Source organism: Bufo bufo, chromosome 3, assembly GCF_905171765.1.
Source record: "Bufo bufo chromosome 3, aBufBuf1.1, whole genome shotgun sequence".
In the NCBI taxonomy this organism is placed as follows: Eukaryota; Metazoa; Chordata; class Amphibia; order Anura; family Bufonidae; genus Bufo; species Bufo bufo.
In genome coordinates, this window is record NC_053391.1 from 43,233,696 (window position 1) to 43,246,692 (window position 12,997).

The 12,997-nt window shown below is 40.7% G+C and overlaps 1 protein-coding gene across 4 annotated transcripts in view; it reads right to left on the reverse strand.

Annotated features, from left to right (window-relative positions):
• The window catches only part of ITSN1 (intersectin 1), a 163,377-nt gene that overhangs the window by 18,082 nt on the left and 132,298 nt on the right, over positions 1 to 12,997 (reverse strand). For all 4 annotated transcript variants that reach the window (XM_040423145.1, XM_040423144.1, XM_040423142.1 and 1 more), the window contains 2 exons: positions 3,549 to 3,670; positions 858 to 964 (listed from right to left, as the gene is read on the reverse strand). In XM_040423145.1, coding sequence (XP_040279079.1) covers positions 858 to 964; positions 3,549 to 3,670 — 229 coding nt within the window. The remainder of the gene's footprint in view (positions 1 to 857; positions 965 to 3,548; positions 3,671 to 12,997) is intronic.

The window sequence follows — 12,997 nt, forward strand, 5'->3', positions numbered from 1 at the left end:
TTTCTGTGAATCAGTCATTCAGAAAGATTTTAGCTGCTCCTCATTTGTATTTTTCTGGGGATGATTGGCCGTGTCTGGCAGCGGCTCACCCTTCCCAGAAAAAAACATGTGACCTGTTAATTGGAGGACTGGGGTAGTGAGCTAATCTAAGGTCTATGCTCTGTGCTTAAAGGGGTTGTACCACGAAAAATATTTTACATTTTTGAAACCAGCACCTGAATACTTTTGTACTTGAATGTAGTTAAAAATTTTGTATAGCCACTTAGTTATTCACTGAAATCTATCTGTATAGCGCCACCTGCTGTTTGTTCTTTTCGTAATTTTTCTGTCCTGCTTAATGTGTTGGACGCACACGCTCAGTTCCATCCTTCAACTGCCACCAGATGCAGCAGAAAGGGCACGCACCCTGAGAAAGTGCACGCCTCCTGAGCTACCAGCTTGAAATACTCTCTGGACCCATGATCTGTACAGGACGGGTTCTACGTTTGTTAGAAATAGACTAAGTCGTATTATATGATGTCTGATTTTCATTTTTTTTTTTTTTACTTTACTTATAGGATAACCCCTTTAACTCATTTGCATAAACCGGACATCAGGTGAACAATCTCAGCATGTTTAGCTGAGCGTTATACTGCAGGGCTGGGTGATGCCTATAGTGTGCCCTCTAGTGGCCACATTTATATAAAACAAATAAAATCTTAAAAATATGGCTACGCTCTCAAAGCATTAATTAAAAAGCTCCAAAGATTAAACTACAGACATTGAACGTGTATACTTTAAAGCACCACCCCATACAACCACAATGTCGATACGGAGCATTACTTAAAAAAAAAAAAAAACACATTAAAAACTCTTACTTCAGTAGCTTAATATTGCACATGATTAACTCCTTCCAGTTGACGAATATCATTGCCACTTCTTTCTCTGTTAGTAGCTCGGACTCCAGTAATGGCTTCTGGAATGTCTGCGAGATATAAAATCACATTAATATCCAGTATTACAAAGGATCGGGTCATCCCCGGTATTAGGGACCGAGATCTCGGACATTTCAAGGACACCTAATTCTTGTAGTATTCAGCAAAAATAAAAGGATGGAGGAAGAAACAGCCTGTCTTCAGGACGGGGAGGAGCTGCGGTCATAGAAATGACTATTATTATTATTTTTCGGTTCACATAACCCTATGGGGAATTGCTTTTTACGTGACAAGTTGTACTTTCTAATGGCTCCATTTACTATTGCATACAGTGTAGTAGGAAGCTGGAGAAAAAAATTCCAAACAGGGTAAGACTGAAAAAAAAAAAGATAATTTCACCATAGTTTGGTGGGTTTTTGTTTTTACAGCGTTCCCTATGCATTAAAACAGACCTGTTACTTTCATTCTCCAGGTCAGTACGATTACGGCAATAGTATATTTATATTATTTTTCTTGTTTTAATACTTAAAAATATATATTTTTTTTTTATTACCATATTCTGAGCACCATAACCTTTTTATATTTAAGTCTACGGAGCTGTGTGGAGCTCATTTTTGCAAGGCTATTGTTTTTATTGATACCATTTTGGATTGTGTATGGCTTTTGTGATCACTTTTTATTTACAAACATGAAGTGAAGAAAAAAAAATATATTTTTTTTATATTGTTAGGAAATTTACATTTATATTTTAAAAGTTTGGGCATTTGGGGATATGGCAATACCAATGCTTTTTTGTTATTGTTTTTTTTTTTTTACTTTTTCTTTTCATTTTTTTTAAGTCCCCCTCAGGGACTTGAGCATGTTATCATCTGATTGCTTGACCCATACACTGCAATGAATTTCCATTGCAGTCTATGGGAGATTCGCTAGAAACTATTGCTGTGGTAGCCTCAGATCCTGTGGTAGGCCCAAGACTGCCACAGCAACCAAACAGCTTCCTCAATCTCGATGCGGGGAAGCTGTTCAGGCCCGCCCCGAGAGTGCAGCACTCTCTGGGCTTCACTAATCAGATACTGTGGTCACAACATCTGAGGGGTTAAAAGTCTGTGATCGGAGTTATCGCCCATCATGGATTTTGCCACCGGGTATCTGCTTTGTAAAACAGCAGAAACCTAGCAGGTATGGCACCCGCTCAGCTCCTGAGCGGGCGCCATGTGTAAAGTCTCGACTTCTGGCGTGCATGCACGGCAGCAGTCAGGAGAGAGGTTAGAGGAGTTTCCAGGTTTAGAAAAACATGGCTGCTAACATTACATTCAGAAACAGCACCAAACCTGTCCATGGGTTGTGTCTTTTATTGCTGCTCTGCTCCACTCAAGCAAATGAGGATAAAATGCAATACCACAAAAAAAAAAAACTGTGGAGATGTGTGGAACTATTTTTAACAGAAAGCAGCCATGTTTTTCTCATCCTGGAAAACCCCTTCAACTTACATATGGGCATCTGCTTTAACATGACTCCCTTGAATATAATCACCAGTAATTCCCATCACATCTGGTTTTATTGGAGCTCAATAAACTTTATGTTGACCAAGACTTGTCTAAAGAGCAAGGCAGTCTCAGGATTATGTAGATAAGGTCTCATTCAGAAGGAAGAAAGCTGCCTTTTAATATCCCTAGTCATGTTTCAAGGTCTATTAACCGCCCTAGTTTTGCAGCTGCTTTAACCCTTCATATCTTGGCAAGGAGCTAGAGCTAAGGGCCTGGTCTTGTCTGAAAGCTGACAATCTAAGCTTAAAAACAAGACCAGAATTCAGCTGCTTTCACTCCTGACCTGATTTCTAAAAGCCATATCTCACCATGTAGAGGAGCTAGTGCTGCGATCCTATACTTGGTTTTAAGCTTAGGCTACAGTGGAAAATGGCCGTGTAACAATTTAATCAACCATCCCAACAGTGGGGCACGGTGGTGGCAACATAATGCGTGGGGGTGTTTTTCAGCAGCTGGGATAGGGAGACTGGTCAGAGTTGAGGTAAAGCTGAATGGAGCAAAGTACAGAGATATTCTTAATGAAAACCTCAGTCTCAGAATGGGCAGAAGGTTCACCTTCCAACAAGACAACAACCCTAAGCACACAGTCAAGACAACACAAGAGTGACTTAGGGACAACTCTGTGAATGTCATTGAGTGGCCCAAGCCAGAGGCCTGACTTGAACCCAATGGAACATCTCTGGAAAGACCTGAAAATTGCTGTCCACCGACAGGCTCCATCCAACCTGAGAGAGCTTGAGAAGATCTTTAGAGAAGAATGGCAGAAAATCCCCAAATCCAAATTCTGTTTTCACCTTTTCATTATGGGGTATTGAGTGCAGAATGATGGGGAAAAATAATAACTTTTTTTAAATTTTCGCACAAGGCCGCAAAATAACAAAATGTGAAATAAGTTAATGGGTCTGAAGGATTTCCGAATGCACTGTAGATACAAGAAAACTTTTTTGATCTTCTTCATGCAAAGAGTTGATATACAAAGGATATATGGGAACTGAAAATATGTTGGGTAAACTCTGATCTAGATAAGGGGTGGAAATCTGGAGAAGTTTCATTATATTAGAGAATTGTTACCTCCAGATGAACTCACCTCTGTGACTAGCTGAAGATCATTCACGTAGTTCTCTTCGGTCACTATTAGCTCATGGATATAGCCCTGTCTCTTCCTTTCTACAGGACTCAGCATATCGAGGAGATGTAAATCTGCACACCCTGAAATGCAAAGAGAGAGGAAGAAAAAGCTCAGCTGTGTGTGTCCCTCATGCCAGATGTTCCCTCACAATGTCATTGTCCACATCTACAGGTACACAAGAACAGAATTATAAAAACATGGCTGCTTTCACCCCAAAACAGTGCCACATTTGTCCACAGGCTACGTGTGGTATTGCAGCTCAGGTCCATTCACTGGGACAATTGACATTATCAACCTCCATGGATATTTCTAAAACAAAGGGTCAGTGTCTTCCAGCACTCCATCATGCATACCTGAACTCCCACAGAAGTAAATGTAGCATGCTGGGAGTTGTAGTTTCACAACAGCTAGAGTGCCAATGGTTGCTGACCCCTGCCTCTGTGGATGGAGAAGCATGGTGGCCAGGCCACAGATGTTTTTGCCAACATAACCATGAAGCCACTGTGGCCCTTTTATGTGGACCCTTATCTCCTTCTTTATGGTTCATATGGTATGAATGTTATTTTTTTTTTACACTTACTTGCCATGGGCCTAAAACCAAAAAGTGGGGAGTATTATAGAGTAAAGAAACTAGTTGTCTATTAATTTTGCTGAATCAGCTGTGTTTTTCCGTTGACTTACCTGCACTTTATACGGATCCTTAAACATATAAAAATAAGTTCGATATCACTGAAACACCGTAGAGAAGCCGATGCCAAAGACGATCCCATGTTTTCTACAAGGAGCAGTTTTGGCATTCGATAAATCAGCTGTGACGCCAGATGCTGGACAGAAAAATACTGCAGACAGGGTGTTTCTCTGTCCGACTATGGATGCTGGCTCAGTGCACAGAAATTACATATTTGCCTTGATACGAATGATCAGAGATAGTTTCCCCTAAACTAGCCTGTTTGCTTAGATGCCATTGAAAGAGAAAGAAAAACAATAACATTTACCACTAATGACCATAACAGTCAAAGAGGATCTGTCACCATGAAATGCCGTGCAATCTGCAGACAGCAGAGTATAGAGCAGGAGGAGCTGAGAAGATTGATGTATAGTTTTATGGGAAAAGTGTTCAGTAAAACCTGTAATTTACACATTTAGATCTCTGCTTTCTCAGAACTTAAGACCGTCCCCCGTGTACAGCTATCAGTGACTGACAGCTATCTCTGTATACACACTTATACAGTAAATGCAATCAGTTACTGATAACACCTCCCCCATGTACAGCTATCTTGTATACACACTTACACAGAGAATGCTATCAGCCACTGATAACACCTCCCCGTGTATAACTATCAGTGACTGACAGCTATATCTGTATACACACTTACACAGAGAATGCGATCAAATCACTGATAACACCTCCCGTGTATAACTATCAGTGACTGACAGCTATATCTGTATACACACTTACACAGGGAATGCTATCAATCACTGATAAGACCTCCCCGTGTACAGCTATCAGTGACTGACAGCTATCTCTGTATACACACTTACACAGAGAATGCTATCAGTCACTGATAACACCTCCCCGTGTACAGCTATCAGTAAATGACAGCTATCTCTGTATACACACTTACACAGGAAATGCTATCAATCACTGATAACACCTCCCCTGTGTACAGCTATCAATGACTGAATACTATGTCTGTATACACGCTTACACAGAGAATGCTATCAATCACTGATAACACCTCCCCTGTGTACAGATATCAGTGACTGACAGCTATCTCTGTATACACACTTACACAGGAAATGCTATCAATCACTGATAACACCTCCTCTGTGTACAGCTATCAGTGACTGACAGCCATCTCTGAATACACAGTTACATAGGGAATGCTATCAATCACTGATAACACCTCCCCCATGTACAACTATCAGTGAATGACGGCTATTTCTGTATACATACTTACACAGAGAATGCTATCAATCACTGATAAGACCTCCCTGTGTACAGATATCAATGACTGAATACTATGTCTGTATACACACTTACACAGAGAATGCTATCAATCACTGATAAGACCTCCCTGTGTACAGATATAAATGATTGACAGCTATCTCTGTATACACACTCACAGAATGCTATCAATCACTGATAACACTTTCCCTGTGTACAGCTATCAGTGACTGACAGCTATCTCTGTATACACACCTACACAGAGAATGCTATTAATCACTGATAACACCTCCCCTGCATACAGCTATCAGTGACTGAATACTATGTCTGTATACACACTTACACAGAGAATGCTATCAATCACTGATAAGACCTCCCTGTGTACAGATATAAATGACTGACAGCTATCTCTGTATACACACTTACACAGAGAATGCTATCAATCACTGATAACACCTCCCCGTGTACAGCTATCAGTGACTGACAGCTATCTCTGTATACACACCTACACAGAGAATGCTATTAATCACTGATAACACCTCCCCTGCATACAGCTATCAGTGACTGACAGCTATTGCTCTATTCACTTGAACTGGTAATTACACTATGCCACCGCTGCAAGGGAGGTGATGGGCAGTGCAATAAAGAGAAGGAGTGTGGAGAGCCATCTCCTCTTCATGCAGTTGATTGCCGGGGGTGCCGAGTGTTGGACCCCCGCCAATCAGATATTGATGACCTATCCTGAGGATAGACCATCAATATAGAACCTCTGCACAACCCCTTTAATATAAAAAGATCCTATTGAATCTTTTTCCTACAAAACGATGTCTCTCATCTACTAACATGTAAAATATAAGAAAAAGAACTGGATCGCACATCCTCAATACTATGCTTTTATCTAATAACTGCTCTTCAGCATAATTTACATCGCTTCTCAGCGCAATTTATCGGTGGTCGCCGTGCAGCGATGCGCCAAATTTAGAATAGGGTCCTATTCAAAGAGGCAACCTTGTCGCGGTGAGTGGGCCTATGGTTTTTAAACAAATTGTATACTAATGCCTCATGTACAGCATGCAGCATAGGGGTAGGTATACGATAAATTGCGCTGAGAAGCAGTCATTAGATAAAAGCATAGTATTGAGGATGTGCGATCCAGTTCTTTTTCTTACATTTTACATCTCTCATCTACTAACGTGGCTCCTCCTGAAATCTGGTGTAAAGTGCACCTAATTTTGGACATGTTAATGAAGAAAGTAAGCAAAGAATGATCTAGTGCACCTTGCCCGCCAACAGGGTGTGCATCATTTAGCATCTAGCCTCTAGCCTGACCTACTGTGATACATTTAGAACATTTTTAGCTTGTTAGTTTACATTTTAGACAAGGTTAATAAATCTACCCCTGTAGAGGTCAGTCCACCCAGCATCTTCTGTTCAACAAGATACCACTAACAGATAGGACGACTTGCACAACATGAGGGGCTTCTTTAAGGAGGTTTTCCAGGCTCTTGATGTTGATGACCTATCCTCAGGATGAGTCATCAATATCCAATCAGCAGGTGTCCGACGCTCTGCACCTCCACCGCCAAGCTGTTCCCAGTTGCCTCTGGTGCTGGAACTAGCACTCTGTATGGAACAGAGAGCACAGCTCCGTTCAAAGTGTAGTGGCCATGTTGGGTTATTTCAGCTCATCTTTCATTGAAGTGAATGGGAGCTGAGCTGCAGTACTCCAACATGGAAACTACACTTTGAACAGAGCGGTGTTTCCTGTTCCAATCAGAGTGCTAGTTCCATCACCAGAATCAGCAGGGAACAGCTAATTAGTGGGGGTCCCCGGTGTCAGACAACCGCTGATTGTATATTGATGACCTATCCATAAATATCAGGAACCTGAAAAAAAAAACTCTAACCCTTTCGCTACCAGCGCCGTACATGTATGGCCCCGGAGCGATAGACAAACATGGGGCCCGCTTGCACATGCAGCGTTAGTCATGGCCAGCAGGTCTCTGCCGTTTTAAACAGCGTGCGCTTCCGGGCTTCTTACCGGCATCCTCTGAGGCCAATGAGGATGCCGGTAATTGGTTTCAATGCGCTGAACCTCGCTGAAGAGGCTCAGGGCATTGAAGCTGCAATTCTTATTTTGGCCACAAGGTGGCAGGCCGACATAAGAAATGAGCAATAGTAATAAGTGCATTTTAAAAATCCATGATTGTTCAAAATAAAAAATTAAAAAATTTATTTTATATGCTCAAATACAAGCTTCAAAATCACAAAAAAGTAAAAAAAAAAAAAACTTTAAAAATATATAAAAATTTTAAAAATTAAAGTTTAAATCACCCCCCTTTCCATATAATAAAAAAATTAATACCTAAATAACAGAATATAAACATCATGGGTATCACCGCGACCTAAAACGCCTGTACTATTAAAATATGAAAATATCCAATACGGCGAATAACGTAATGGAAAAAAGGGTCAAAATGGCCAATTTGCCATTTTTTCATTGCTTCTCTTACCCAAAAAATGCAATAAAATGTGATCAAAAAGTCACACACATTCCAAAATGGTATCAATAAAAACTACAGATCATCCTGCAAAAAATGAGCCCCCACATAGCTCAGTAGATATAACTATAAAAAAAAGGTATGGGGGTCAGAATATGGTGATGTAAAAAAAAAAAAATTTAAATCAAAGTTAAATTTTTACACTATTTAGACATAAAAAAAACTATACATATGGGGTATCGTAATCATACTGACCCAGAGAATGAAGGCCATATATCAGTTTTGCTGCAAACAGAATGCCATGGGAACAAAACCCGTAAAACCATGGAGCAATTGCGTCTTTTTTCCAATTCCACCCCATTTGGAATTATTTTACCGCTTTACATACTACATTGTATGCCATACTTAATGGGGGCATTAGAAAGTACAACTTGTCCCGCAAAAACTAAGCCCTCATACAGCTATGTGAATGGAAATATAAAAAAGTTATGGCTCAAGGAAGAAAAATGAAAACACAAAAACAAAAAAAAATCCGGTATCCTAAGGGTTAAGTTTTCCATCTGATGGAGCAGATGTTGAATGCAAATTTCTAGGTGCATCAGCTACCTAGCTAGGGACAGCATTATAGATGCAGGAAATTAAAGGACTTTTAGGTGAATAACACACATTCAGGCTCATACACACAACTGTGACCGTTTTGCGGACCGCAAATTGCTGGTCTGCAAAATACGGACCTCAGCCATGTGTATGCCACCATTTATTTATTTTTTCAAACTCCCGTAAAAATGTCCTATCTTTGTCCGCAACACAGACAAGAACAGGACAAGTTCTATCTTTTTTTGCTGGGCTGCGGAACAGACATACAGAACACGATTTGCTGTCGGCATCTTTTGCGGCCCCACTGAAATTAATGGGGGAGCATTCGATCCATCAAAAATAATCAAGTCATTTAGCCGAAAAAATTGTGGCAAGTAAATGCAATCGGAGATGTGCACACTTCACTAGAGCGTTTGCTCACCGGTTCCCTCTGTTGGTAGGAAGTTAACAATTTTTTTTTAATTTTGTTACTGGATGGCATGAGATTGCCTCCACTTTGTATCCTGAGAAATTGGAGTCCTTAAAGTTGACGAAGAACTGTGGCTATTGGCCACTGCCTGTGAGAGGGGTTCCTACCAAAAGGGTGGACACAGGGGCGGATTGGCCATAGACCCTATAGGGAAATTTCCCGGTGGGCCGATGCCCCAGGGGGCCACCCAAGTCCTCCTCTCTGCCACTCATAGGCAGCTATTGATGGCCACCACAGATGGCCAGATTTTGGGGCAGTATATAGTGTTATATTTGGTTCTGCTGGGATGGCATTTAGCACTATGGTATTGTTGACCCCACCCACTTGTGTTGCTCCGCCTTCTGTTAATTTGGACCTGCCTACAAAATGAGGCCACTTTTAGGTTTTTTTGTCCAGGGTCTTTTTAAGTTCCCAGTCTGGCTCTGGGTGGACACGTCTGTACCTGGACACCAAACAAAAGGTAAAAAAGCCAAACAAGATCGATACAGTTGATATTTTAATGTGCCGTCCCATCCGCAACAACAGCCTGACAACTTTGCAGACCTGTGGGGCGCCTTCACACACGGCAGATTGTGGCAGAAAATTCTGCGAATGAAATTCAGTTCTATTGACCTTAATGAGGCCTGCAGAAACCCACGTGCTTGCTGCCCCATTCAAATGAATGGAACCGATTTTCAGTCGCCGAATTTTCGGCCACAAAATCTGCCGCATGTGAAGGCGCCCTGAAAGCACCAAACGTGGACCGTCTGTCGCTCTACAAACGTGTTTCCTACTTTTGCCTCATGTGGTTAGAACATGGACTGCAACTGTGAACATTATATACACAATATGCTATTCCATGGAAAGATATAGTAAAAACAAACAAAAAAAAAAAACCAATGGGGCCCTATTGACTAAGTATGTCTATACAGTTGTATGCATTGAAAGCTAAAAGCCCAAAGTGAAAAAAGATGGGATCGGAATCCAGGAGACTACGGCTTGTACAGAGCAGTATGAGATTCCAGCAGCAACAGGGGAGGAGGTCCACCCACAGGTGCTCCTCAATTTATCTCAAGAAGGACGAAGATAGAGTTTACCTCTCTAGCTGGACTCCTAAAACCGTCATTTAAATTTTAGGCGGGAAAACGTTTGAAAAGGAGTACAAGACCAATCTGACATGGATTTTCAACAAAGTTTCAGTAAATACAAAAAAAAAAAAAAAGGGTGAAATATATATTGATACAAAAGAGATAATGTGGTGTCCCAATATAAATATAAATCACATACTGCAAAGAAAGGACCCTTTATAACACAATACTTTATTGCTGCATTATCTTTTGTTATCCATTTCCTTTAGACCGTGTTTTTTTTTTTACCCTTACATACCCCCCGATAAACTCATCTCAGGGGAAACGCGTCGGGGTTAACCGGTAATAGCTCCCACCACGTAGGGTTTTTAAGGGTATACAGGTACAGGGATGGGGAAACCCCACCATCAGGAGTTGTCCCCGGGCTGAGGGTAGACCAGGGTTTTTGTTAGGGACAGTCTCCCCTCCCCTGGTTTACCAGTGACTCCCTCAACACCTACTGTCCACATTCCCCTTCCTTCCCTGGGATAGTGGATTTGATATTTTATCTTTGTGTATCTTGTGTTTATTGCCTACAAATTAGGTTTGGGATACTTTATCTGAATGTAAATAAAGTATTGTGTTTTAAAAGGGTCCTTTCTTTGCAGTATGTGATTTCAGTAAGTACACCAGCCTCATCAGGTCTGAGAGCTCTACCTACATTCTGCCTGCATTATTATTGTTAAATCTGTTGACAGTCCCTCTTCAACCGCCTCCTTAACTGGGCAATTTTCTGTTTTAATGTTTCACTCCCGGCCTTCCCAGAACAATACCTTTTTTTGGGGGGTTTTCCTTTCACAGCCATATGATGCTTTTTTTTTGCAGACAAGTTATACTTTGTAATGGCACCATTTAATATTACATACAATATAGTGGGAAGCTGGAGAAAAGTTCCAAACAAATGAGGTGGAATTGGGGGGGGGGGGGGGGGGGGGAACAAAAAACAAAAACAAAAATTCCCAGTTTTATGGGTTTTGTTTCTATGGCATTCCCTGTGCAGTAAAACTGACCTGTTAACTTCTTTCTCTGGGTGAATAAGATTACAGAGATACCGCAATTGTATAGTTTTTCTTGTATATTAACCACCTCCAATTGAATATAAACGTCCGGGAGGTGGTTGTCTATCTCCTAATGGACTTATTAAAAAGTCCTTTCAGAGATCGCAGCTGCACACTAATCGTGCAGTTGCTGATCAGGTTGCCCGCTGTCAGTGACAACAGTGCAACCCTTAGAGAAGGCAGGGACAGTGCCCAGGTGTCCGTGGCTTCTAGATCGCTGTGTATACAGTGCAGGAAGCGCTATGCGCTTCCGGTTCCAGCCCGGCGGTCATGTGATCGCCGGGACCGGAGAGTGCAGGAGCTGTGTGAGGTCTTTCAGAGACCTCGATCAGCCCTGTTCTGCGGCTGTACAGCCTCTCTGGGGGGTGTATTTCTTCTGTAACTGGGGCTACTATGTCAGCCCCAGTTACAGGAGAAATCAACAGTGAAAAAAATAAATAAAAAATTATTGAAGTGAATGTCCCCCAGAGGTCTTGTATGACCTTATGGGTGACGCAAACTGTAAAAAAATAAAATAAAAAAATAAAGTGTTAAAAAAAAAAAAAAAAAAAGAAGGTTTAAGCTTAAGAATTGCTTTTAAACTTCTAACGTCCCCAAAAAATAAAATGACATTTCCAAAATGATGCCAACATAGAGTAGACATATGGGGAATGTTAAGTAATACATATTTTATGAGGTATCACTGTTTTAAAAGCAGAGAAATTGAAATTTAGAAAATTGCAAATTTTTCTAAATTTTTGGTAAATTTGGGATTTTTTCATAAATAAAAGGTGAAATATATTGACTCAAATTTATGACTATCATGATGTACAATGTGTCACGAGAAAATCTCTGAATGACTTGGATAAGTAAAAGCGTTCCAAAGTTATTACCACATAAGGGGAGATGTCAGATTTGCTAAATTAGGCTTGGTCAGAAAGGGGGAAAATGGCCCAGATGTGAAGGGGTTAATGCTGAAATAAAACAAAAACTATGGACAAAATATTTTCTTTTTATCGCCATATTCTCACCCCCATAATTTTAATTTTTTTTTTATAGTTCTGTCTACGGAGCAGAGGGCAAATTTTTTTGCTGGACAACCTGTCTTTTTATTGATATGAATTTGAGAGGGGGGAGGGGGGGGGTGTATGACTTTTTTTAGTAAAGTGACAAAAAAACTTTTTTGTTTCACCATATTGGATAAATATTTTTATATTTCAATAGTATAAGTCTTTTTGGATGTGGTGAAGCTTATGATTAGGGATAAGTGAATAGACTTCAGATGAAACATCCGACGTCGATTCGCATAAAACTTAGTTTTCGCATAAAACTCATCTGACCCAATCCATTCTAATACTTTACGGAGCGCTTGCTCTGTACAGTATTCTAACGAAGTTTTATGCAAATTGACTTCAGATGTTTCATCCGAAGTTGATTCGCTCATCCCTACTTATGATGGTTTTTTGTTTGTTTAATTTTATTCTTAGGAAAGAGGGTGATTACATTTTTTTTTTCTATTTTTTTTTCTTTACCCAGGGTGACTATAAGAAGCAAATCATTACATTGCATTAAATTGGTAAAACAATTCAATGTTCTATTGCTATGTTCTTATGGAGCCTTGCAGGAGTCAGGGCTCCATAGGAACTACAGCTCTGAAAGCCCTGGTTTCTTCAAGGAGACCAGGGCTTTCAATTTCAACCAACGGCTCTCCCGATCATCCCCCAGGGGAGCCAGTCCAGTCCTGGGAGC